Source organism: Cydia pomonella, chromosome 3 (assembly GCF_033807575.1).
Source record: "Cydia pomonella isolate Wapato2018A chromosome 3, ilCydPomo1, whole genome shotgun sequence".
NCBI classification, from domain to species: Eukaryota; Metazoa; Arthropoda; class Insecta; order Lepidoptera; family Tortricidae; genus Cydia; species Cydia pomonella.
The window spans coordinates 6,055,180-6,078,497 of NC_084705.1; the positions used below are offsets into that span (position 1 = coordinate 6,055,180).

The following is a 23,318-nucleotide window of genomic DNA, read 5'->3' on the forward strand; positions in this document are numbered from 1 at the left end:
AAATGCGGAGCCTTATTGCCCATATAAGGTCAACTATATTTCCAGCATAACAAAAAACCCTTGTATGCTGTCATCTAAACGCGGATTGGTACTAGGGATTGCAAACCGGATTGATTTTCAATCCGGCCGGATCCGGCCGGATTTTGGCCATAATCCGGCCGGATCCGGCCGGACCGGATCCGGTTTGGTATAGGGATATTAAAGTTAATTAAATTACTTATTTTTCGAATTTTTTGCGTAATACGTATTCCTAAATCTATAATTTGAAGTTAATCAATAACTTCTTAACAATAAAATAGAACTTGGTAGTAAAAAGTGTCATAATATCAATATCACTTTAAAAACAAAATTTGAAATTGGTAATTTATCATATTTAACCATTTACAAGTGCTCAAATTTTCGTTTACAATTATATATTTGATTAGTTTCCAAAGCCTGATGATAGGATGTTGGGTGGAGCTCCTTGAAAGGACAAGTTTTCGTAACTGTTCTTTGATTGAATTCTTTGTATTGACATCCATTCTAGCATAGAGAAATAAGAAGTACATAGAGTGCTCAGTCTATACATCAGTTTTGGTACCAAAACGCTTATTATATTCGTAGTCGACATCTACCTAATATTATAACCAGAGTAACCGGAACTATATTTTCAACTCCTACGCTTACTCTGGTTATAATATTAGATGAAAATCGTTGAGCATTAGACTTTTTGTTTGTCGTGATATTGTCGAGTAGCAGTACTGAGAGTTCCGCTACTTGACGCTAAATGTAGACTACGAAAATAATAGTATTTTTGGTAACAAAACCGTTGTATGGAGTGAGCACTCTTGGTCTTCTTAATTCTCTTTGATTCTAGTAACAAAAGAAGATATTTTACTTTTAACCAATTATGATATTAAATGCGCTCTAGTATAAATGCGCGAGTATTATCTTGTTCTAATTTTTTTGTCCGAGAAAGTAGTAGACTGTATGACTTAAAAAATTGTCCTTTTTTTAATTTATAGAAAAGTATATTGGTCAAATTATAGGGAACAAAACACGATACGACGATCACATGCGAAAAATAATAGAATGTAGGATTGAAAACCATCGCGGAAAGGGACTCCCTAAGAAAAGTTACATAGATCAAATAAAGCATTGGCTAGACGTAGAGTAGCATGTATCAGGAGATGAAGGAAATTGAATAAGATTGGATGAAATTATAAAGACAATAAATTCTCTCTTAAATTTGAATAGAAAAGAATCTATATTTTATCATATATATACATATATCGGAGAAAACTAAAAATTATCAATATTATCATATATTCATTCACACATATTGATGAGCCCAACTGTAGTCGGTTGAGTACCGCAGACTTAATCCTGCTCATTTGTTTACTTTTAATCTCCTATCCCAACATTATGACAACATTAACCTTCTCTTTAGCATAAATTACAAATGCCTTCCATGGCATTTCCATCCTTAAAATTTTCCTTCTATTACAGTATTTATGTAATCGTCATATCGTGCCACCAACATGAAAGAAGAAGAAATCCTCTTCTGTTCCCAGTCATCGTCATAATAAATATATTTTTATCTTACTAAAATTAAACTTTTTCATTAATTTTTTGTTCTGTTCAACTTCATACCTCGCATCCAGCGCCTTTTCCTCATCTGAAACGCACAGCGCGTGCTGTATTTAGGCGTTTTTTTATTTTACCGGATCCGGTCCGGATCCGGTGATTTTTACCGGATCCGGTAGCTCCTGAAAAGTGCCGGATCCGGCCGGATTACCGGATCCGCCGGACCGGATTGCAATCCCTAATTGGTACATAAAGTAATGGTTTATATTTTATATTATAATTATCATATATTTAATTACGTATGCTTCAACTAAAAATATACTGAAATTGATTTATTTCAGGAATTAAATTAGACGTTTTGCACCAGGAAGTAAGACATATTTTTTTAAAGTATTGGATAATTTACATTTAAAGCGACAAGTTTTAACAGTGCATTAATTTATTGACATATTTTAGAAAGGACACTGAACGAGTGTTTATAATTATTCCTTGTTATCTAAAACATAAAAAACTTGATTAGCGTTAGCGGTTATAAATTTAGAACACAGGCATATAAATTTAGAGACCGGTTATTTTTTGTTGCTAAGTCAATTAATTAATTTATAAATTTTAAAGATTGTGACACTTGTGACAAATTAATGTAATAAAGACAAAAAAAACATGTACTTAATAAAATACTACTGCTTAACGTCAACTTGACTAAGAAACACGCATGACCTGCAATGACATTTTTTGTTATAATCATAGTAAGTATTTGCGGAAATATAATAATAATTCACTGTTGTGAATAAAACAAAGGCGAAATTGCGTTTATCTGTAAAGACAAGAAACAACATTTAAAGCATCTATTTCAGGGTTTCGGTATTTCTTTTACAGAAAATCAATCACATCTATTTTATAGTAATGATTGTAATGAACATAGAGGAACGATTTGACAGAGAACGCGCAACTGACGACCGGCTGTGACACTGCAATGGCGGAAGGATTAAATGTGTGCGTGTCACGCACGAATGTATACCTAGGCGGATTCAGTACATTTTCTCTAGTTTGGTACGAACACCTTTCTACCTCGGGGATAAGGTTCAATTTAGTGTGGCAATAAAAGTGGGACCGCCCTCCACTTTAGGTACAGTCAGCATCAATAGTAGCGGATGAAACAACGCGCCAAAAGTATCTGACATCTCAGATAACCTAAAAGCGAAACCTAAAAATCTAGAATATACAAGGTGCCCGTGAGCATTGCGAGACATTTTAACTAAGCATTCCTGGTAATATTTAGAAACTAATAAAATGTCATATAAAATTTTCTGGATTAGGCCTAGTTTCAGAGATAATTAAATGTTTTTCGAAATCATTCTTTCGCCATAAGTCGGTACAAAACACATTTTTGACTGCGGTATTGGCACTTTGAGGTCTAGTCTGGACATACCTATTGATTGACATCGAAAAATTAAAACAATGTATTCGAGAAGCTACCCCCAAATAAATAAAAAACTTTTTAGTTAATTTTAGGTTATGTGTTTATCAATAAAAATTACGTTTTATGTACAGGTGTTAAAAAAAAAGGGATTTTTTTTTTGTCGAATTTCACAAAAAGTCATATAACATTTTTTGCTTCTGTTGCCATCAGGAATGCACTGTTAAAATCTCTCGAAATGCTCACCTTGTATTTGCTGAAGCGATCGCCATCAAAAGTGAGATGTTAAGATTTAGTTAGTGGAAACCGTTTTCTCCTGATATAGAAATTTCATAGAAAAAGTACCGTTATTTCGTTAGGATCGCAAAGCTATTCTTCCCTCTTAAGAGAATTCATATTCAGAATTAATGGTCAATTAAAAGAGTAAAGATGATGATAGGTGGTAAAGAAAGCCGGTGGACGTTGCACGTCGTTAGTCCGGATAATAAACTCGGTAAGTATTAGGTGCACGATGAGATTAGCATGTGGCTGTCGATCAAGTTGCCCCACTTTCATACATTTTCTGAAATATTCTTGTATTTTATGGTTTTTCTAGTCTACGTGACAGCGTGATAATGTCAATGTCTGTCTCTTTTTATCGCGTGTATAACGCCAACCATCGCTACAACAATCGAACATGCTTTGGTATGGGTGTAAGTCTGACACACACAAAAAACTGGCCTCTTGTGTTTTCGAAACTTAAGGAAATTTTTACGAGCATATCTGTTGATGTATTATTAAAATAAAATTTCCGTTAAAAAGTGTGTCGAAGTTAAAAAAAAAAAAATACGTAAGATAGCATGTTGGACAGGAATGCTCTGTCAAAAGCCAGGGCGAACAGACAAATATCATTCACCGTGCTTAGATTAGGGTGGTACTATGTCGGTCTCAAAAGTATAGTGTAGTAGAGTTACCTATTACGTTAAAACGGTACTTTGAACAACCTACGTGTTTTCTCACAGTTCTCGCTATTGCTGGTATCTAGAGAATTTCTAAATTTATTAATTAAGTACATTTGTTCAAAAGTACACATGCTTGTGTACTGCACTTGTCTATATCAAACAATCCAAGCAGTGTGCTATTCATGCATAGCGTAGTCAATGTGTAGTAGTCGACCTGCTGTAATGTCGATACACGGCGTAACAGAAAGCTCGTAGAAGTGCACGCTATGAATTCGCCATTTCAATTTTCAATCCACGTTGCACGTTGGCACCGGCGCCCAATAGTCCAGTGCATTAGATCCACTCATACTGCATTCATATATCTCTATACTATGACTTATAAGAATACTGTTACTTATTCTGTGTCTGTACTATTCCACGATTATACTCGTAAGTATTTCTATTTCAACTCCCTAGCCATATTCAATTTCTTTTTATAAAAAATTCTGTATTTTATTTCATTTTATAAATTATGCTAATAAATCATTGGGGCAGTTGATTTAAGGAAAAATAAAGAATCTAATTAAATGTTATACATAAGTATTACATTGTAAGTAAATTGCATTATATTTGAAAATAAGTGTAATTTTATGGGTTACCTGAAAATTTTGCGTTAGAAAATTAGGAACAACTTTTTAAAACATTAAAAAGTATTTTGGCCCATTTACCTCTCCATTCCATAAATAAGGATACAATTACCTACATTGTTAATTGAAAGTACCCTCGAGAAATACTATAAAAGTACTTAGTCATGTTTTTTTAAACTCGTGTATTTTACTTTCCTCGTATTCTAAATGAAAAGTAGTGTTTAACTCGGGTTAAAGGCATCATTTCAGCCTCGGACTATTGGCCGCTCTCACTACGTGAGAGCGCCAAACTACCTTGACAGGAGTGAGTGCGTTTCATCTCTCTAACAATCTACTATTGTCAACGTATTTTTGGGCCAACCTGTAAGAAGAGTACAAGGAGAAAATTATCTAATCTACTGAGGTTTTTATTATCCTATGCTTTATGCACGCGTGCTTTCTCATTACCATGCACTATAAGTAAAGCATAAGTAATGTCGTCCAACTTACACTTACATTTAAGGTAGTTCTCCTCGAACTTTGCGCGCATCTGCTTGTACGACTCCAGGCACTTCTGGTACTCGCTCTGCTTCCGCGTCACCTCCTCTGAGAGCTGTAATGAGACGGATAAGATTAAAATCTCTCTATTGCATATAAAAAAGATGAATAGAGACGAGGATAAAACACATGCTAAATTTCTCATACGAGTTAAATTACAGGCCCCCCACTAGGTCTGTATCGATATCGCAGGGAGCCAGTAGGTATGCCGGGTTGGGTTGGGAGGTTAGATGGCAGTCACTTTGGTAAAAATTTGTGCCTTCACAATTTGGCGAGTTTTATGAAATGTATAAAATTTATATTACTTTATTATGAGTAAATTGAAAAAAAAACTAATGCTTGGGATTAGTTGCCAAGCGGACCCTTGGCTCCGATGAGCTGTGGCTAAAAGCCGGAATACCGCCAAGAAGATGATGATGATGATCCCTGACGCTTCACACAACTCTGATAACGAGGTTTCTTATAAACCAAACTTTATCAGAGTAAAGCAAAATTATAATTGCACCAAAGCGTGCTGGGCTTGTAGGCACTTATTCGCCAGTTCATTGGAATAAGCTACTAACACGTTTTCCAAGAAAGACTGGGCGTTTTTGCTGATTTTCTATTGAATAAAAATTTCATATGCAGCCAATTATTTTTCACCCGATTTTGATGGTAAAAAGCTATCGTTCTCGGCTCTTGACTTTATTAGTATTACTGGCAGCGTCAATTTTATGTGTTCTTCATTTTCAATGCTTGAAAATGATATGTTCGTCAATATATAAACTAAAAACATGCCAAACTATTTCAATTTTATGACAAATACAGAAAATGGTTGGCGCGTTATTTTCATTAACGCACGATTCCAATCGCGCCTTTGCCTTGCGCGGCGCGAACGAAATCGACAAACAGCCAATTAAAAAAATGTAAAAAAAGCTAATATTTTTGTATTTCTATTCGACGGATGGAGATCAAATCGATAAAATTTTATGTTTATTCATTAATGTAATTTACGAGATAATTTAATCTATAAATTATGTTTGGTGTGGTAAAACCTCTTTGAACTAACAATTGAAACCTAATAGTTGGTTTAAAATAATGTATTACTCGACCAAATTAAGAAGGCTCCGTTTCCATGCATATTATTTGCAATGAGTTACCTTCTTAACTGAGTCGGATAATATAATGAAAAAGCCCAAGTGTTATAATATTACTGAAAAAGCACGCGTGTTAAATATCTAGGATTATGAGCCAAAATTGGTGGAATAAAAACGTCGTTTTGAGCAAGTGTGTTGAAAAATAAAAAAATACTTAGACGTAGATACAAGAAAAAGCGGATAATTTAAAAAATAGATAATCACTTTTATCAACTTTCATTTTGTGGTTGTGCATTGCTCTGCTTACCACCAGTGTGAAATCCACAATCTATAGAACCCCTATAATTATCGGCAATTATCAATCAATAAAGACAAAGTGTCAATTGACTCAACTTGAAAACTACAGCTTTCAAATCAAGGCTTGAGAAACGTAATTTAATACGCATCGGAATCGTATCAAATTACAGACATCGAGGAAAATGAACGAGAAATAAAGTTGCCTCTTTGTGAGCGTTGTTATGGAGTAAAACAAGATGTAATAAACCGGTGCGCCAATAATAAACAATGAAATTAATGATAGGCGCGGTCTGATCGATGAAACGACTTGATTGATCGAAGACCAGAAGGTACCGACGTGAGGAAAGTTTCTCACGAGCCGCTTGTTAAATGAACACCTGAATTGCTTTTCTTTAAGTCTGCTCTACACAATCTTACTGATATGTCGATAAATGATACCGAATAAATCATACTAAGATTACGAAGCCTGGTCGATATTTTGGGTCAACATTATAATCGCAGTAGCAGTGCGTAGGTTTATTTTCTTCTAAAAGGTACTAGTTTGGGGCCCTAACTCCTAAGGCCCAATCCTACTCGAGAAAGTAGCTACAAGCTACAATTCAATCGTACAAATCAAAACCGGCAAGACCAGTAAAAAGGCCGCTAATCATTGGTCAATCCAGCGGCAATGGCATCAATGTTTACACCTGAAATTATTGTGTATTCTTACTGTAATTTTTTAACCAGTGTGTAACCGCCATACGATAAATAAATAGTACCACGTTGTCATTTGTACTTTTATAACATTTTTGAGTTTTTGAGTAAACTGTCGACATGTGACAGTTCGGTCGTGAAGCGTAATATCGCTATTTGACGATAAGATGTACGTTGAGTAGACTATTAGCTGTTGTTGTTTACGATACTTATATTAACGTAAATTTATGATTAGACATAGTATTGAGTTTGATAAGTACTTGATTTATATTAGGTACATTTTAACTAGCATTCTCTACTTAGCCATTAGCCGGCACACAATTTTGTAATTTTAAAGTAAAGATTGCCAAAGCCTGTCCTAGATTTGGCAACATCATTGTTGCAGCCACCTTCATTAAATGTTTAGGTAAGTATACCGTCTTATGTGTAAGATGCTCGTAGTCTCATGATGACTATATGATAGTCGAAAACATCTTTTTGTGTGATATGTCATTTCTTCTGACATTAAAAAATATTAAAAACTTAGTTTTCTGTAGCATTAACTTTTTGGAACCGTTAAAACCCTCGACATAACATAGACACCCACACTGCGAAATTCATATCTTTTCCTTTTTGCTTTGTCCTTTGCATGTAAATTCGGCAAAATATACGTAAGTACCTGATGCTGCAATAATTGTAATCGAATTCCGTTTTCAAACTTTATTAAGGACAGTCACGAGCAAAAATTAATGAATCACGACTTTATTCACAACAAAATGTAGTCGTCTTATAAATGTCTCTAGCGACACAGACACTTATCATTTCTCGAGAATACCAGTACCAGGTGTACCCTTATGTTCAAATTGCGAAATATGGTTATAAAATATGAGGCCTATTGGGTCGAGCTGCCTTTCAAAATGATCGGTCAGCTGATTCATAAAACATATGGTTACCAGCATAACTTGACATCAAAGTTGGTTACTAAGGTCCATAGCCAGTGGTCAGACCTATACTGGTACGGTGGTACGGCGGTAGCGACGTGTTCGGCAGAGAATGTAAACGGCAGTGACACGAGCGCCGGAAACGGTTCGAATTACAATCCCATGCCAGCCTCGCGAGACGAACTGACGCGTGCGACATCACATATCTTCACAACTTAACATCATAGGTACCATACCAAGACATTAACAACTTTATGGGCTTTTGTGTCTCAGTTAGAACATGCCACTCATGCCACGCGCGCACATTAGTACATACATACCTATACTTACTCGTAATATCATTAGCTACGAGTTTTAATAACTATTTTTATTACTAATTGACATCTCACAAGAGTGAGATTGATTTTTCGACTCAGAATTGTTAATTTCATAAAAATAAACGTTAAAAGAACTAAATTAGAATATTGTACCTACGTATAATATATGCTACAAAATCAGCATCAAAATACGGACCCTAGGCACCCATAAGCCGAAGCAGAATACCGAGACAATGCTATGACGGTGATGATCGTTAACAAATGTGTGATACTTAAAGTTAAATCGCAATAAAAATGGAATATCCCTTTGATAATGAAAATTAAAAATCATGTATTATACTTGTATTTTAACATGATTTTATTATCAATTGTTTGAATAATCATTATAATATTTACAAATAAAATCCACCATCTCCACCCAACTAGCAAAAATATGTCATATAAATGTTGTACAAACGTTTTTCATAAAACTTGATGGTATGCAATTTAAGGCATACAAACGTTTAAATGACGCGATTTTGGCGCAGTTTTTATGGCTAAATAGTCGTTGAGTGGTCACTCAATCGTCATAAGCAAGCACATTTAGTCCTACAGCTGTCATAAAAAATATATTAAACGACTTTTTAGTCGGAAAAGTATCGTAAGTTCTCGATTTGTAAATGCAATTGCTTGTAGAGTGATCATAATGCAGACGTTTCTACGACTAATGAGTCGGTGAAATGCAATAGCGAAGCAGTTTCAATCATAATATAATTACCTGTTTGTGTGTACTGTGCATGGATGATTGCCGGTCAAACAAGTCGTGAAAAATATTATACTTTTTACCATTTTAAGTACTTAAGTATAACCGACTCGACATCTATTACTGCAACTAAAATGGGTAATGGGTAAATCAGATACGCATGCGAACATAATATTTTCGACGAATTTACTAGGTTTTCTAAGAAAATTTTAATGCCCCCTTTAAATATTGTTTATTTATTATATTTAATTAAATAAATAAATTTATTTTTTATCTATGAGTAGTTATATGACTCATTTATAATTAACAGCACTAGCTTACGACTTAAAACTCTTAAGCCAACACGATACGGCCGCCATCACCCTAATTCAGGGTTCCCTGGTGAACTTGGTTAACCTAATAGGTGAAACAAACAGTTTTGAAGTTAAGTCTGTGCTAGTAAGTAAAGAAGCACAACTCTGACGAACTTTGCATCTATAAGTACCGCTCCTTTTGAACTGCTTCCACTTTTTCCAATCTAACACTTTGCGTATCAACACTGTATTAAGAACTGAAAATTTATGAAACAAATAAGCCGTAATCCCTATCTTTTAGCTATAAGACGGTCGTGTTTATGACTGTTGTATGGCACTTTAGCAATTTAACAGCTGTAAAAAGCTGATGTTATGATTAGTTGTACAGTAATCACTCATAAAGCTTTTCTATGACCAAAGTGCTGTAAGATGTCATATTGAGGTTGTAAAACCGGGAAAAGGTCTTGGTTAAAACTTTTGTACGACAGTGATTAAATTGCTTTATTACTATGTTATACAAACGTCTGTACAACTGCGATTTAAGAACAATTTGCATTTAAACTAAAGTGCGGTATAAATGACATTTATACAACATCACGTTTTAAAACTTGCTTATTTACGACGCACCTACGATGAATTAGTCGTAAAAGGTTCAGATGTTATTACCAATTTGCTAGTTGGGCAGAAACGGATTGAGTCCCACACAAATCATCAATATTCGATTAGCCCAAGTGCCTCTGAAGTGTGAACTTTATGTACGTATCTTACTGCCTACTCTCAACTCGGAAATACCCAAAACGCTGGAATGACATCGACAAGGACTGGTAAGTAAGATGACGCTCAACAAAAAAATTTGCACAAGAACGATAATTTTAAATAGCTACCTACTACTTTTTTTCCTCGGGGATGAGTCTGATGGAAGTAGACCATCAGAGGGCCTACCGCGAACCATGTTCGACGTGTTGCCTCCCTGTCACACTTACGTACAAATTTACAAGTGCGACAGAGAGGCAACACGTCGAACGTGGTTCGCGGTAGGCCCTCAGGTACCTAAAGTTCGTATAGATGAAGATAACTCTGTGACCTCTATGACAAAATCGGTTCTCAAGGGCTTGCTCGTACACAAAATCCACTCTGAAATTCTAAGGTTGCTATGAATAACTAGGGAGACTATGAAGGTTTCCATCATTGGTCTCCATACAATTAAATTTTAATCAATGACTAGAGAGTAACCAGCCTTTTCGATTCAATATTTAGGTATTGTATTCGACGTCAGGAGAAATGGAATAAAAACTTAGTTTTTTTTTTTGTATTTCATAGTTAGAGTTAAAGTGGGACTGGGCTGGGCATGTCTGCCGCATGCCGAATGACTTGTGGGCCAAGATAACCACGGATTGGGTGCCCCACGAGTCAAACCGGGGATCTGGCAGACCTCGTCGGCGATGGCGGGATAACTTAGACTCCTTTTTGAGGGACTGGTCGGTCGTTGCTCAAAACCGGGATGAGTGGAAGAAGAGGGGGGAGGCCTTTGCCCAGCAGTGGGACACAATGGGCTCGTTATAATAATAATAATAATAATGGTGTATTGAAATATTTTGTGTTTCACTCGGAGGCAAAATGTGTTTAACTCTCGTGCCTTGAAATCCTCGCAACGCTCTTGAGCGTTGGAATCTTGATTCCACTTCTCGAACCACTCGCTACGCTCGTAGTTCAATTTTGGAATCATTCACTTGCTCGGGTATTAACTTCAGGGCATTGGGATAATAATTGTGTATTAAGGGCGGTAAACAAGAATTTACGAACAAGTGTTCATTTTAAGCCCGAAATCGAAGGCGTTTGATTGATGTAAAAAATAAACATGTTCTGTTCTGATGGACATTTGTACATATAAAGACGTGTTTCTATCTACTTTATTATTTTTCGAATAAGAAAATATAAGTACAGTGCCTATTAATAAATTAACCCATAGATGAGCGAATTATCAAGCCAAGACAAGCCTCAGACATGAAATGGCCCTAATTCATGAATGAGTCTCATGAATAGGCAACAAGACAATGTAATTCTGAAATCTCACGATTAACAACAATGGACTATCCCATCCTGTTAATGATTGGCAGTCAAAGCCATAACTACTTACATCCACTCAGGCGGGACCAAAGCAAAAAGCCGTATATATACAAAAGCTTAATGAACATGCACTTTTAATCGGAATTAACCCGGCGTTCAGAACATAAATACTATAACAACGTTTAAAACTCATACATTGTAATATAGTTAGTACCTTTTTCTTTCAAACGATACTTTATGGCAGTACCGTTAGCAAGAACAATGGACGTGTGCTGTATCGTATCTCGCGAATTATCGACAAATGTCGCGTCGATGCAGATTTTAATTATGATTGCTTTGATACCATAATAAACTTTGAAACACAGCAGTAGCAATGCGGTGGCGGTACCGTACCTATTAGTCTAGCTTGTTTGGATGGCGTTACTTAAAGCATGGTGCGCCGAACGACCAAATTGATGCTCTATGTAAGCTATTTCATACAAGACCGAATAATTACTAACACCGCTTCGCACTGGTAGCGCTTTCTGTGCGTTCCCAGCTTTACCTACGATTCCATATAAACGATAAGTAAGTGTAATGGCAAACCGTTTCAGATTGAGATCTTTCGAGACCGAACAACTGTTAAGGCGCCGGTTGAGTTCGCCGCCGTTAAGATATTATTAAGAGTCGTTAAGACAATAAGATAACGACGTTTAGCTTAACTGAGAACCCGCCACTAGCAACATGACTTAAGCACCAACAGTAGACAATATGAACCGAAACTGTGATTAGATAAAATACATTATCAGATATTAATATACGAGAGAGCCCCATGTCAGCCTAGTTAGTCCCCGAATTTATTGTGAAAAGGCACTTTTGTACTTACAATATTGTTTATTTTGTAATTTATCTTGTATTATGGGCATCTTGTCCGAAATAAAAGCTTTTTATTTATACGTATAAGATGTATGTATATGTATTTTCCTACCTGACACCTATGTCGTTTTAGCTGGGCAGGAAAACATCGACAGAAATATTTAAATGGGCACAATCTACTTGCTCTTAGGTAGATTCCTAGCTTGTGTAATATACAAAATAAGATAGTGTATTGGACAGTAAGTATGTACTTAATAAAGCTATCGATAAAAGTTGACTCGTTCGACTTGATAACGTTAACTGTTAACAGTAAAATTTAAAGTCATAGTCAACGTCTTGTGGTTTTCTAAAAAAAAAAAAATATCTAGATGATGCCTTAACTCATGTCTTAATAAAACAGCCTTATCATGCCATAGATAGATGATACGTGCGTGCGCGGACCGCAGGTTTTAACGGGTTGTAATGAACACAAATTATTGCTTTAGACATGCTGGTTGATGACGGCCGCAATTGAGCTCCATTTTGCTGGTAAAAACCGTTTTTTCTAACTAATATTTTCGATTATAATAAATTATTTAAGAACCATTGAACGAAAACTCATAATCCAACACAACATTCACACAGGTTAGTGTCGGAACAAATCCTTTGTGAGGAATTTAATCTGCATACCGGTTTCGGAATTCAATTTTACCGCTCACCAATAAAACATCGCGTATAGGCCGGATTGTTAAGTACAAAGAAACCATAAACATGGGGTCCCAGAGTCGGACCCTGCGGTATACCGCTAACTTGGTTCATTGACTCGGATCACTCTCCCTCTTACTTGATGGTGATATCGCCGCCCGGTCAGCCTCACCTCATGTTCACATACAATTAAAATTGCTGTTGCAATTGCTCAAACCGGTGTAATTTTTTCAGTCCTCCAGTCGAACGCCTATCCCAAGTCGAAATCGAGAAATTTAACTGTAGTTAACCCGCAAACTTAAGCACTCGGTCAACTCACTTGAACATCCAAAAATAAAATCTAAATATGTAGTAACAATTTTCCTAGTGTTAAGATTGTACCTTTGCGCTTAAGCATAACAGAAAATTTGATTCGTCACACGGTGGGAGGGGAGTCAAGAATGTGTGATATATTGTGACAATTGTAAGGGGAAAGGGGGGAATTACAAACTTTGTGACATCACTTTAACTCCGTCGTTCTTAACCTTTTTAGTTCTGCCACCTCTAAGACTAATTAGGGAACCCGATTTTAGTCCTCCTCCCAATAATTATCAATATTATTTCTTACAGGTATAATTTTTGTTATATTTAATTGAGCTTTTTACCCCCGTAAAATACCAGTTTTATCCCTACTAATACCCCCAGGTAATTACCCCCAGGTTAGGAACCGCTGCTTTAACTTCATTTGTAACCGAATATTGTTCTACTTTTTTGTATTTACTGTAAAGTTAAATAATAGTTCTTGCAATGATACATCGTTTTTATTCGTGAAAGTTTTATTCCTTATCGTTTTCGTGTCATAAAATGTACAATATTGCCATTATTCAAATATTTTTTTATTAAAATAAGTAATATTTAATTCGAATTGTTGATTTCGTTGAATATAAAATTGACAACTTTGTGACCTCACACTAGGGGGGAGGGCGGTGCCAAATGTAACCAGATGTAACAAGAAGAGGGGGAGGGGTCAAAAAATCATGAAATTGTATGATACCCAATAGCACTAAGTAGACTTTTCCAACAATCAAGAAACCTGTCATTCGCAACTGGAGATGGAAGACAGAATAACATTGCAACAAGCAACAAAGCATAATGAGACAGACAAAGGCTGAAAGTGAAAATGTCGCGAAACTAAAGGCAACATAAATATTTCTTGCAATATGTTTTGTGGTACTTTTTGCCCGGTATTCTCTTTATTTACCAATGGTTTTTTGCATGGATATTCTAACCATTAACTTTCAAGCTTATTCGTGTCGCAATAATTGCATTGTTTAAAGCGGGTGTAAAAATACAGGCTGGCATGATTACGACACTATTGACAGTTACAATCGATTTTTCAGAATAAATATACTTACAGTGCATATGCAGTGATATTCGCGCCTCGTTTGACACTACCTATAGATTTAAAATTATAGATCACTAGCAACCCGCCCCGGCTTCATTTATACAAAACCTTAACTAATTATACACCTAAACCTTCCTCAAGAATCTCTCTATTGATAGGTGAAAACCGCATGAAAATCCGTTTAGTAGTTTTTGAGTTTATTGCGAACATACAGACAGACAGACGCGGCGGGGGACTTTGTTTTATAAGGTGTAGTGCTAATGATAGGATGGTGGTAAACGTAATATAATGACAAACAACAGTTAACTTTCCAAAACAGAATTAGGAGCTTTTATGAAAAAAGAAATAGCATTACTTTTACCGTTAGAACGACGCAGCATTTGTTTGAATGTATTTAAAAACCATCTATTGTCAACCAAACGGTGACCTACATTCCGCGAGTCGCTGCTCAAGTGTACATACCGAACTATATCTGTCAGTATGGCATCGACAGATTTGCGTCTGACATTCTGACTTTGATCAATTAGTAACTTCGAAATAGTTAAAATGTAAATGTCAAAAAAGTTAGTTAACGTGTAACAAATAATGTAATTTTTTTAACATAAACATAGAATAAGTGATAGGACACGAGTAATAGGCATTTTAAACTCACGAAAGGAAGGCAACGTGTGAATGAGGAAAACTACTGCAAATTGTCTCATTAATATTTGATTTTAAAGGCCGATGATTACAAAACAGATAGAAAATGGTACGGTAGGCACTAACTTTTAACTATAATCCCTTAATAAAAATAAAAATAAATTAAAAGGAAACTGATATAAAACCGTGCCGCATTGACACCACTGACACCTTACCTAAGTGCACATTTAAGTGAGCCAACAACACGATAAAGATACTATGAGCTAGCCGCCGCGCGGAGAAAGCGTTTTTCTCGGAAAACCAGAAGGCCGATCTTTGTGACACTTGCCACATTGCCTTAAAAAGGAGCAAATGCGCCTTTATACAAAAGATATGTTCTTGAAATAAATGAGTAACACTTGAAACAGGTATTAAAATGCAAACCAGACCGCAACCCACCGTCTGGCCAATGCATCGGCAAGAAAAAACTCGTTCAAGAGCAACTCTTGTTATTAACCATTTCGGAGGCTAATAGCTTTGGATGGATACATTGGTTTTCTTTGGTAAGTTAAATATGAAGAAATAAAGATTTAACTACAGTTACACAAAATAAAAAAGCGTAGATAAAGAAGAAAGCTTAGTTTCTGAACACCGTATGCTAGGTAATTGATACTAGGACAAAGAAAATTATAAAGAAGATATTGTAAAGAATGTTGACGTATCAACATGGCTTGCAGGTAACATTTTAATTGGTTATCGACATGAGTCATACTTAGGGACCGGGAGCTTTCTCGTGCGTGGAATAATATTCTTGCTGCTCTTTCAACAACGGCGAATCTCGCAGTATGGTTCTTGCTCTCTATGACTTTATTAAGCCGTGGCCCGTGGTTGTTCTTTCGCATATGCAGACAAGGCAAGGCAATATCAGATGAGTAACGATGTAAGCATAGTTGTATATAATTTGTGTTATAATAGTCGTTGGGATACGCCCAGGAGTGACGTATACTCGGGTTAAATACCACAGTTCTTCACACGCGCTTGCGGGTAAAAAGTTACTATAATAAACTAAACTGACCTGGATATCCGATGTAAGAAGCCCCCTTAAATCTGTCTCTGACTTTATGCAGATTTTTATTACAAGTCATGGATTTGTTACTCTATTAATATGTTTGTACCTAATGGTCACGTATTATACCGATCTCGTTCTGTAAGAAAAATAATTCTGTTAAATAATTCAATCGTATTACATAATACTCGTAAGTATGTCAAATTATAAAATGTTTTGTGTATGTTATTTAATTTCTAAGCAGATCTATAGTATGTCCTGTTTATCATTTATGTACTTAATTTGCAAGAGATGTATTTGGCCGTAAACATATTGCATTTGGCTAAAAGGAAACCGTTTGGCTGGCAGCCAGGTCCGGAGAGAAACGAGCCAATCGACTTAAGAAACAACAAGCCTAACAAGTGAGTTGCTCGATTAGCAATAAAGTCGATAAATCTCGGAATGGACAGCATGTCTATCCACAAACAATTTTGTCTCGACAGTGAACTGGTTTCTAATGTAACTTGACCTGGTGATTAATGACAATTGTCCGTGATAGAGACGTTATACTTATTCTGGTCTGATTGTGGTGGTGAGGTGGTAAAAGTTGTGAATAGCTGGGCAGGAAAAGGCGAGGCGCGGCCGGCCAGGCGGGCTTTCTCCGGCCGCACACGTGCAGTCACCTGCGTACCCGCGGATCCTATTCCGTAGTCCTGACCACCGCGCAGACAATACAAAACAAGCCCTAGGTTTGAGTGAGATGATTTACTTTCATACATTTGTTTCGGCGTTATCTTGGTATTAAACTAGGCATAAGGCTCACAAAGATTCACAAAGAATGATGAAAGTCAAAATCACCATTTTGTTGCGATACGAGCACATCAGGCTGCACAGCACAGGCCGTGTAAATTGGTAAATTTACACGCGAAGACCAAAAGCTAGGTGCGTCCTTCCCTATTATTCTTCATCCTTAATTAAAATCAAGTATGAACACATAATATTTATTCGAGTGTTATTGAGTGTTTAATCCTCAGTTTTCCTCAAGCGAGGCCTGCGAGCCCGTGTGCCCCCGGCGGGTCCCACGTGAAACGCCAATTATGCACCACGCCTGTCTTATGTGCGGTGTAACCTAACATTCCAGTTTTTCGCGATGCAACTTTTGTAAAATATATTTTTATTAAAATATGAAATATAATAGACCCGCGATTGATTCTAGTCGCAATCCTTATGGTTCTGGTGGCAAATGACGATAAGATAGGTGTACTGTACGTGTACGTACACTAATCCAATCATTCTGCGTTAATTTTTTTGTCAGGAATGAAAGCAAGTCAACGTAAGAATACAATTGATTGCAGATATGTATTTCATTCAATTGGCCTACTATATCCGTCAATAGTGTGACAAACACTTACTACTTACAGACATGCTGGTTTAACTGCATCGGATGACTCACCACTACTCAGTCTACTCTTTATTTTTTCCTAGTATAGTCCCTTACTGGGATTGTACAAAACCCGTCGGGGAAACTTTTTTACTCTTTTCCGGTTACATTTATGTTGTTCACAAACTACCTGCTATAGTCGCGATGTCAACAAATTAATGAAACGGGAAGTCGGGAAATAAAATGTAGTAATAAATATGATATGAGTTGGAACCCGGCGAAATGTCGTAGCGACATATCACTGTGTTATAATTTCAACCCCTACTGCAGAACACTAGCGCCATATGCAGTTCGTTCCGAGTGAGAGTAAGAGGGGCAATACCTACAGATCTGCAGTCGAGACACTTCTCCGAGTTCCAACTTGTACCTTTATTTCTTATAACATTTCCATATTACCTAATGTTATATTTTATAATCTATTCCGTTTTGTACCTCAAACAAGATAATTGAATATCGGTAGTTATATAAAAGTTGCGTGTAAAATAGTGTGAATTGGTAGTTTATATAAATATACTTACCCAACCCTGCCTGTACTTATACATTTTTTTTTAATTAGCAAACATCAATGTGTGCTAGAACTTAGTACCAACCAAGTACAAATTGCAACGGTAGTTTGCCATAACAAAGTGAGGTGAGCAGGAAAACAAATGTGACCTAAGGGCGTTGACACAGCATGCCGACGCGTACGCAGCGTGACGAGGACCTCCCGCGGAACTAACTATATAATATATAACAACCAACCAAACAACCAACCAAATCCTTTATCCGTACTTTTTCTTACAATTGTGTTTTAAGATATTGAAGTCTCTTCAACCGAGAGGTCTAAGAGTTATTTCGATTGATAAAAAAGTCCTTAATCAATAAACGATTTTATACGCCAACGGAAAGTTTATCAGGAAATGATAAAAAATACAGGACGCTGAAAGTTTCAAAATTTAAGATTTATTACTTCCCAAAAGAAATGAAGTAATGGTTCCTTACATTTTATCAAATAAAAAAGATTGTATTTATTGTGTGTAATTTTATTTTTATTTTGATACTTCATAACTTAGTAATTTCTCGACCGATTTTAAAAATTATTTTTTTGATTGAAAGACTAATTATACATTATACATATTGGCCCCATTTTTGCCAAAAAACCCAGTTCTGATGGTGGAATCCATGAGGAATTGAGGGAAGTCCTGAACTCTTACAGGCATACTAAAAGGGATCTTTTAGTTTTTATCTAAAAACCAAGCATTTGCATTTAAATAATAAATAGTGCGTGTTCGTGATATGGAACTTAAAAATACCAAAATTGTAACAATACATTTTTAAAAGTCTTGAGGCTAATTATAATTTTTACGAGATGCAATGTGGTTGGAAATTATTAAATGGCATTTCAAACCGATTGAAAAGTCGATTTTTTTTAAAATAAAGATTAGGTATTTAGTTCCAAATGTAGTAATGTACCGAATTCAAATTCATGAATAAACATGGAATAAGACCACGCTCCAAGTTTCTGATAATCATACACTTCCGACAATATGTCCTTATTTAAACAAGCCGAGACACTAATCTTCAGCAACCGTTATCAACACCTTATCAACACTAGACTCTTAATAAAACAAATATTATTCAACTAAATAAACGGGAAAGTTCTTGGTAGTGGACGCGTGGTGCTACCAAACCTGCTATTTGCACAGCTAAGCAAACTACATGCGTTTGTTGTTATCTTTAAACCAATGTCATAAGCACTGTAGAGTGTAGGCTAATGGGTTGCGACAGAGCTCTTGGAATAGTTGAGTAATATCAGAGTGTTGTGTGTACCTATGACGGAGTTGCGCCAGCTAAGAAAAGCTGTAAAATAATAGCATCATTGTCGGCTATATCGCTTAAACTGGGTTAGGTTGTTTACTTGTACCTTACAGGCAAAGTTGCTGAACGATATGATTTACACATGGTCAAAGCATTTATACGAAAACATTTCGTGCGACCACTATTGTTTGGCTAGAGACATGTCTATAAGGAATGCATTTTGTCTTTTACAAGCTTTTATTTAACTTGCAATGTATGTAACTATGTAAATTGTACCTATGTTTGTACCTACGGGTCAAATCTTGCAAGTTATATTTGACTCACTTTCCAGTCTTCAAAGAAGCTGGAAATTTGCACACATTTGGAAGTTGTGTGACAATGCAATATTATGATACCATAATATATTATGAATATTATGATACCATCGAGCTGATCTGGAGATGGAGACAGGAGGTAGCCATTAAAACTCCGTGATAAATCAAAGCAACCTAATTGTATTTGAGGTTGCTAGAATTGTTTCCACGAGTACTAGTTGCCTGTGGAAAGAAAAGTACAATCAGCAATAAAAGTTTGTATCAAAAATGAAGTTTTTGACAAAAACTATTTCTTTCCAACACAAGCTGCAACGAAGACAGAACTAAGTATATTGATTAAAAAAAGGAAAATAGAAATAAGTGCACGCGATTAAGTCCCAAATTATGGGAGACAGAACTGAATGCTAAGGCGCCTATACGCGAGGTAGGTGAAGGGCTAGATACAGCATAGGATAATACTGTTCAAGCTGCAATCTATTCCGAGGGGACTCGGGGACCCCAATCAGACTAGATAATTGAAAAAACGGCACTCATGAACCGACGAGTGCCGGATCCGGATTGTTCAAAATATGTAAAATTCTGTGTAGGCGCTTACAACTCATGTGAGGAAAGGAAGCCAGTGCAAAGCAAATAGACAAATGCAAATGACGTTAAACACCTATTAATTGGCGCTCAAAATGACAGATATCGACACCTAGTTTTGGGTGGGGCTATCGGCAACAGGCTGAACCCAAGGACTAGGGTTGCCAACCTAAATGCACAGTTTTGCGGTACATTTGCGATCAATTTGCGGGACTTGGGTATACAATGCGGGACTCCTTCACCCGGCCTACTGGGAAATCATATACCTATTTGCCGTCAACGTATTGAAAGACATGAAAAGACAAATTAAAGTCACGCGCTGGTGCAACCTCCGTTTCATTGCTTATAATCTAGTCTAGCCAGAAAACGGGACAATCGGCGTCCCGCACGGACCTTTTGCGGGACGCATACTTTAGGGCTCCAGAAACGGGACGTCCCGCGTATTGCGGGACGGTTGGCAACCCTACCAAGGACCCTGAAGGATTTCTGGCAGTGGTTGTAAAGGGAAAGCCCAGGATCGAATTATATGGCGCAAAGTGCTATTAGTGTTAGCAGTGATACTGCTTGCAGGGCCCGAATACAATATTGTCTTGTCTATCTACGCCGAGTTTACATAAGTGGCAGTGGCACTGTTTGAACAACTAATTAAACTTTTTGATGTGTGAATTGACGTCCACGCCCCTGTTGTAGGTATAGACATCGTAAAATAAATTGTTTGACTTTTATTACGTCGATGAAACCGTTATGGAGGATAAATTATTTAGAAGATTCTTAGAAAAGTGCGTAGTCGCGGGCAAATGTGCGTAATATATTAAAATTCGCCACGCAATATCTACCCACCCAACCGAAATACAAATGAAATATTGTGTAAATTACATAAAAGCAAATTTATGCAGGCTTTTACTTTTAATCGATTAGTATTCAGATTACCGTCGACTTTCCCTCGTGTGATGTGATGGGTAAGTTCAACAGTGAACCACGCTTTGTCTTCATCCATTAGTCCCGATTTTTTTACACAATCCAAAATCCAGTTAGCTGGTACTCTCACTTGGCATATAGATTTAAATTGCAAATCTAAGTTTATGTAGATTTTTATTTTTACAAAAATATTTGTATTCGATATATTTTAGTTTTGCTTTATTGACTTTATTCCAACCTGTTAGTACAGTTGTGTGTTAACTTGTTAAGTCGTAAATGATAATCTTTGAAAAAAGAATGGTTTAAGTAACAACCGGGAACTGCAAATTTCAAGTCTGGGCTGGATAGATCTCCTACTCATACCCATTTCACATTTGTATTTATTTAATTAGGAGTACATTATATGCAATTAATGCAATCCCAATCCCCTCTCTCATCAAGATCCACCCTCAAAATTATAGTTATTAACAGTAACAGCTAGCATTTACCCCCCAAAAGACATGTCGAAACACCAAACGATGGACAAAGTCTCCAGACAAATAACAACTGTTATGGTGAACGAAACACGTTCAAGCGGCGCCGAGTCGTAAATTTACGACCACAAACAAGCAGCACGCACACAGAGAAGATACATATCACACAAGCGAGGGCACACACTGCGCAGACGGGTCGTGCGCGCCGGCGGCTCGGCTGCGCGCCCGAGCCCGACACACGTTTACTCAATGAACACAAGCCGGGCACAGGCAGAGACGGGATAGCCAACAAATTATCGATTGGCATTGAGGTAATACGAAGATGTTCTTAATATTTTAATTAGATTTGAGGATATTGCGACACTTCACTGAATCAAAATAAAATAACTACTCAATGAACACAATTATTGTACAATATATTTTACAATACAAGGGAAGAGATACCCAGTAGTAATTGCCTTTAGCACAATAATGAAACAAGTTATACCTACTGTCAAATATTTTTTGAGACATGAACTTTTATTGCTGATTTGTCCTTATTCTCATTTGCATGTCTATCAGGTATCCCGACCTGGAGGCCTTTCTAATGAACCTAAACTCGATGCGTTTGTGGTTTTACATCAGGGAGTTCCGATGCTACTTACCAACTACATCATCAGATCAGCTCCATGTTAGCATATTACTGAATTGTCATCGTAATTAAGGAAATACTCTAAATTTCAGCTGAATCGGATACGAAAAAGTGGAAGAAGTGGTAGACATAATGTTAATATTTATTATTTAAGATATAAGATTTGCCCAAAACCAGCGATTGATAATAAACATAGATAGAACTAGCTCTGCAAAATGGCCCCACACACATTGTGCCGAAGCGGGCGAGGCGTCAACATTGTGCCGCGGAGCTATTTAGTTCGCAAAAGGCGGCCTGTTGTCAAAGTTAGTATGAATTATTCAAATTATATCTTTAACAAAAGAAATAAGCCTTATTGTGCGGATTAAATGATGTGCTAGTCGTTGCAACAAACACTGGAAAAAATATGGGATTACTTTTCACGTATAGTTTAGCTAGAATCATATTATTTTGATTTCTCTTGATCAAAACGGGTTTTATATGGGGATGATGTTATGCAAGGAAAATATTAAAAACAATAATGATATTTTCACATACAAACTATTCCTATGACTACGTGTTCAATATGTATTTCTGCACGTTTGCTCTGATCAATATGAAAATCGATATCTGAGGATCCTAGAGGATCTTTACAATGAATCTCAGGTCAAAATGAAACAAACGCCTGCCATCTTAGATTTCTGCATTGTTTCCCTGATCCATGAGCGGCCAAAGGCCTAACATTATGATTCTGATGTAAAATTGGGTAAAAACGCCCTACATCTTGAATATCTCCATTTTTGCTCTTATCATGGTGAAAATCGATATGTGAGGATCCGAAAGGACCGTTATAATGAATCTGAGGTAAAAAAAAAGTCCGCCATTCTGGATGTCTGCATTTTTGCTCTGATCGAGATGAAAATTGGTCGGATCCTCAGATATCGGTTTTCATATTGATCAGAGCAAAATTTAAAAATCCCATATGCCAGTTGTTTTTTTTTTTCAATATTGACCTATCAGAGCAAAAATGGACATATTCAAGATGGAGGGCGATTTTACCAAATATGACCTCAGAATCATAATAAAGGGCCAAGGGCCGCTCGGA

General features: G+C 36.5%; 1 protein-coding gene and 1 long non-coding RNA gene across 6 annotated transcripts in view; one reads left to right on the plus strand and one right to left on the minus strand.

Annotated features, from left to right (window-relative positions):
• LOC133515907 (uncharacterized) overlaps positions 1-23,318 on the plus strand; it is a 76,787-nt gene that overhangs the window by 31,077 nt on the left and 22,392 nt on the right. For all 3 annotated transcript variants that reach the window (XR_009799131.1, XR_009799130.1, XR_009799132.1), the window contains exon 2: positions 18,520-21,914. This is a non-coding gene — a long non-coding RNA (uncharacterized LOC133515907). The remainder of the gene's footprint in view (positions 1-18,519; positions 21,915-23,318) is intronic.
• The window catches only part of LOC133515904 (tyrosine-protein kinase Fer), a 67,039-nt gene that overhangs the window by 12,701 nt on the left and 31,020 nt on the right, over positions 1-23,318 (minus strand). For 2 of the 3 annotated variants that reach the window (XM_061848545.1, XM_061848547.1), the window contains exon 3: positions 5,040-5,142. In XM_061848545.1, the coding sequence (XP_061704529.1) occupies positions 5,040-5,142 (103 nt within the window). The remainder of the gene's footprint in view (positions 1-5,039; positions 5,143-23,318) is intronic. The other variant, XM_061848546.1, reaches the window with a different exon arrangement.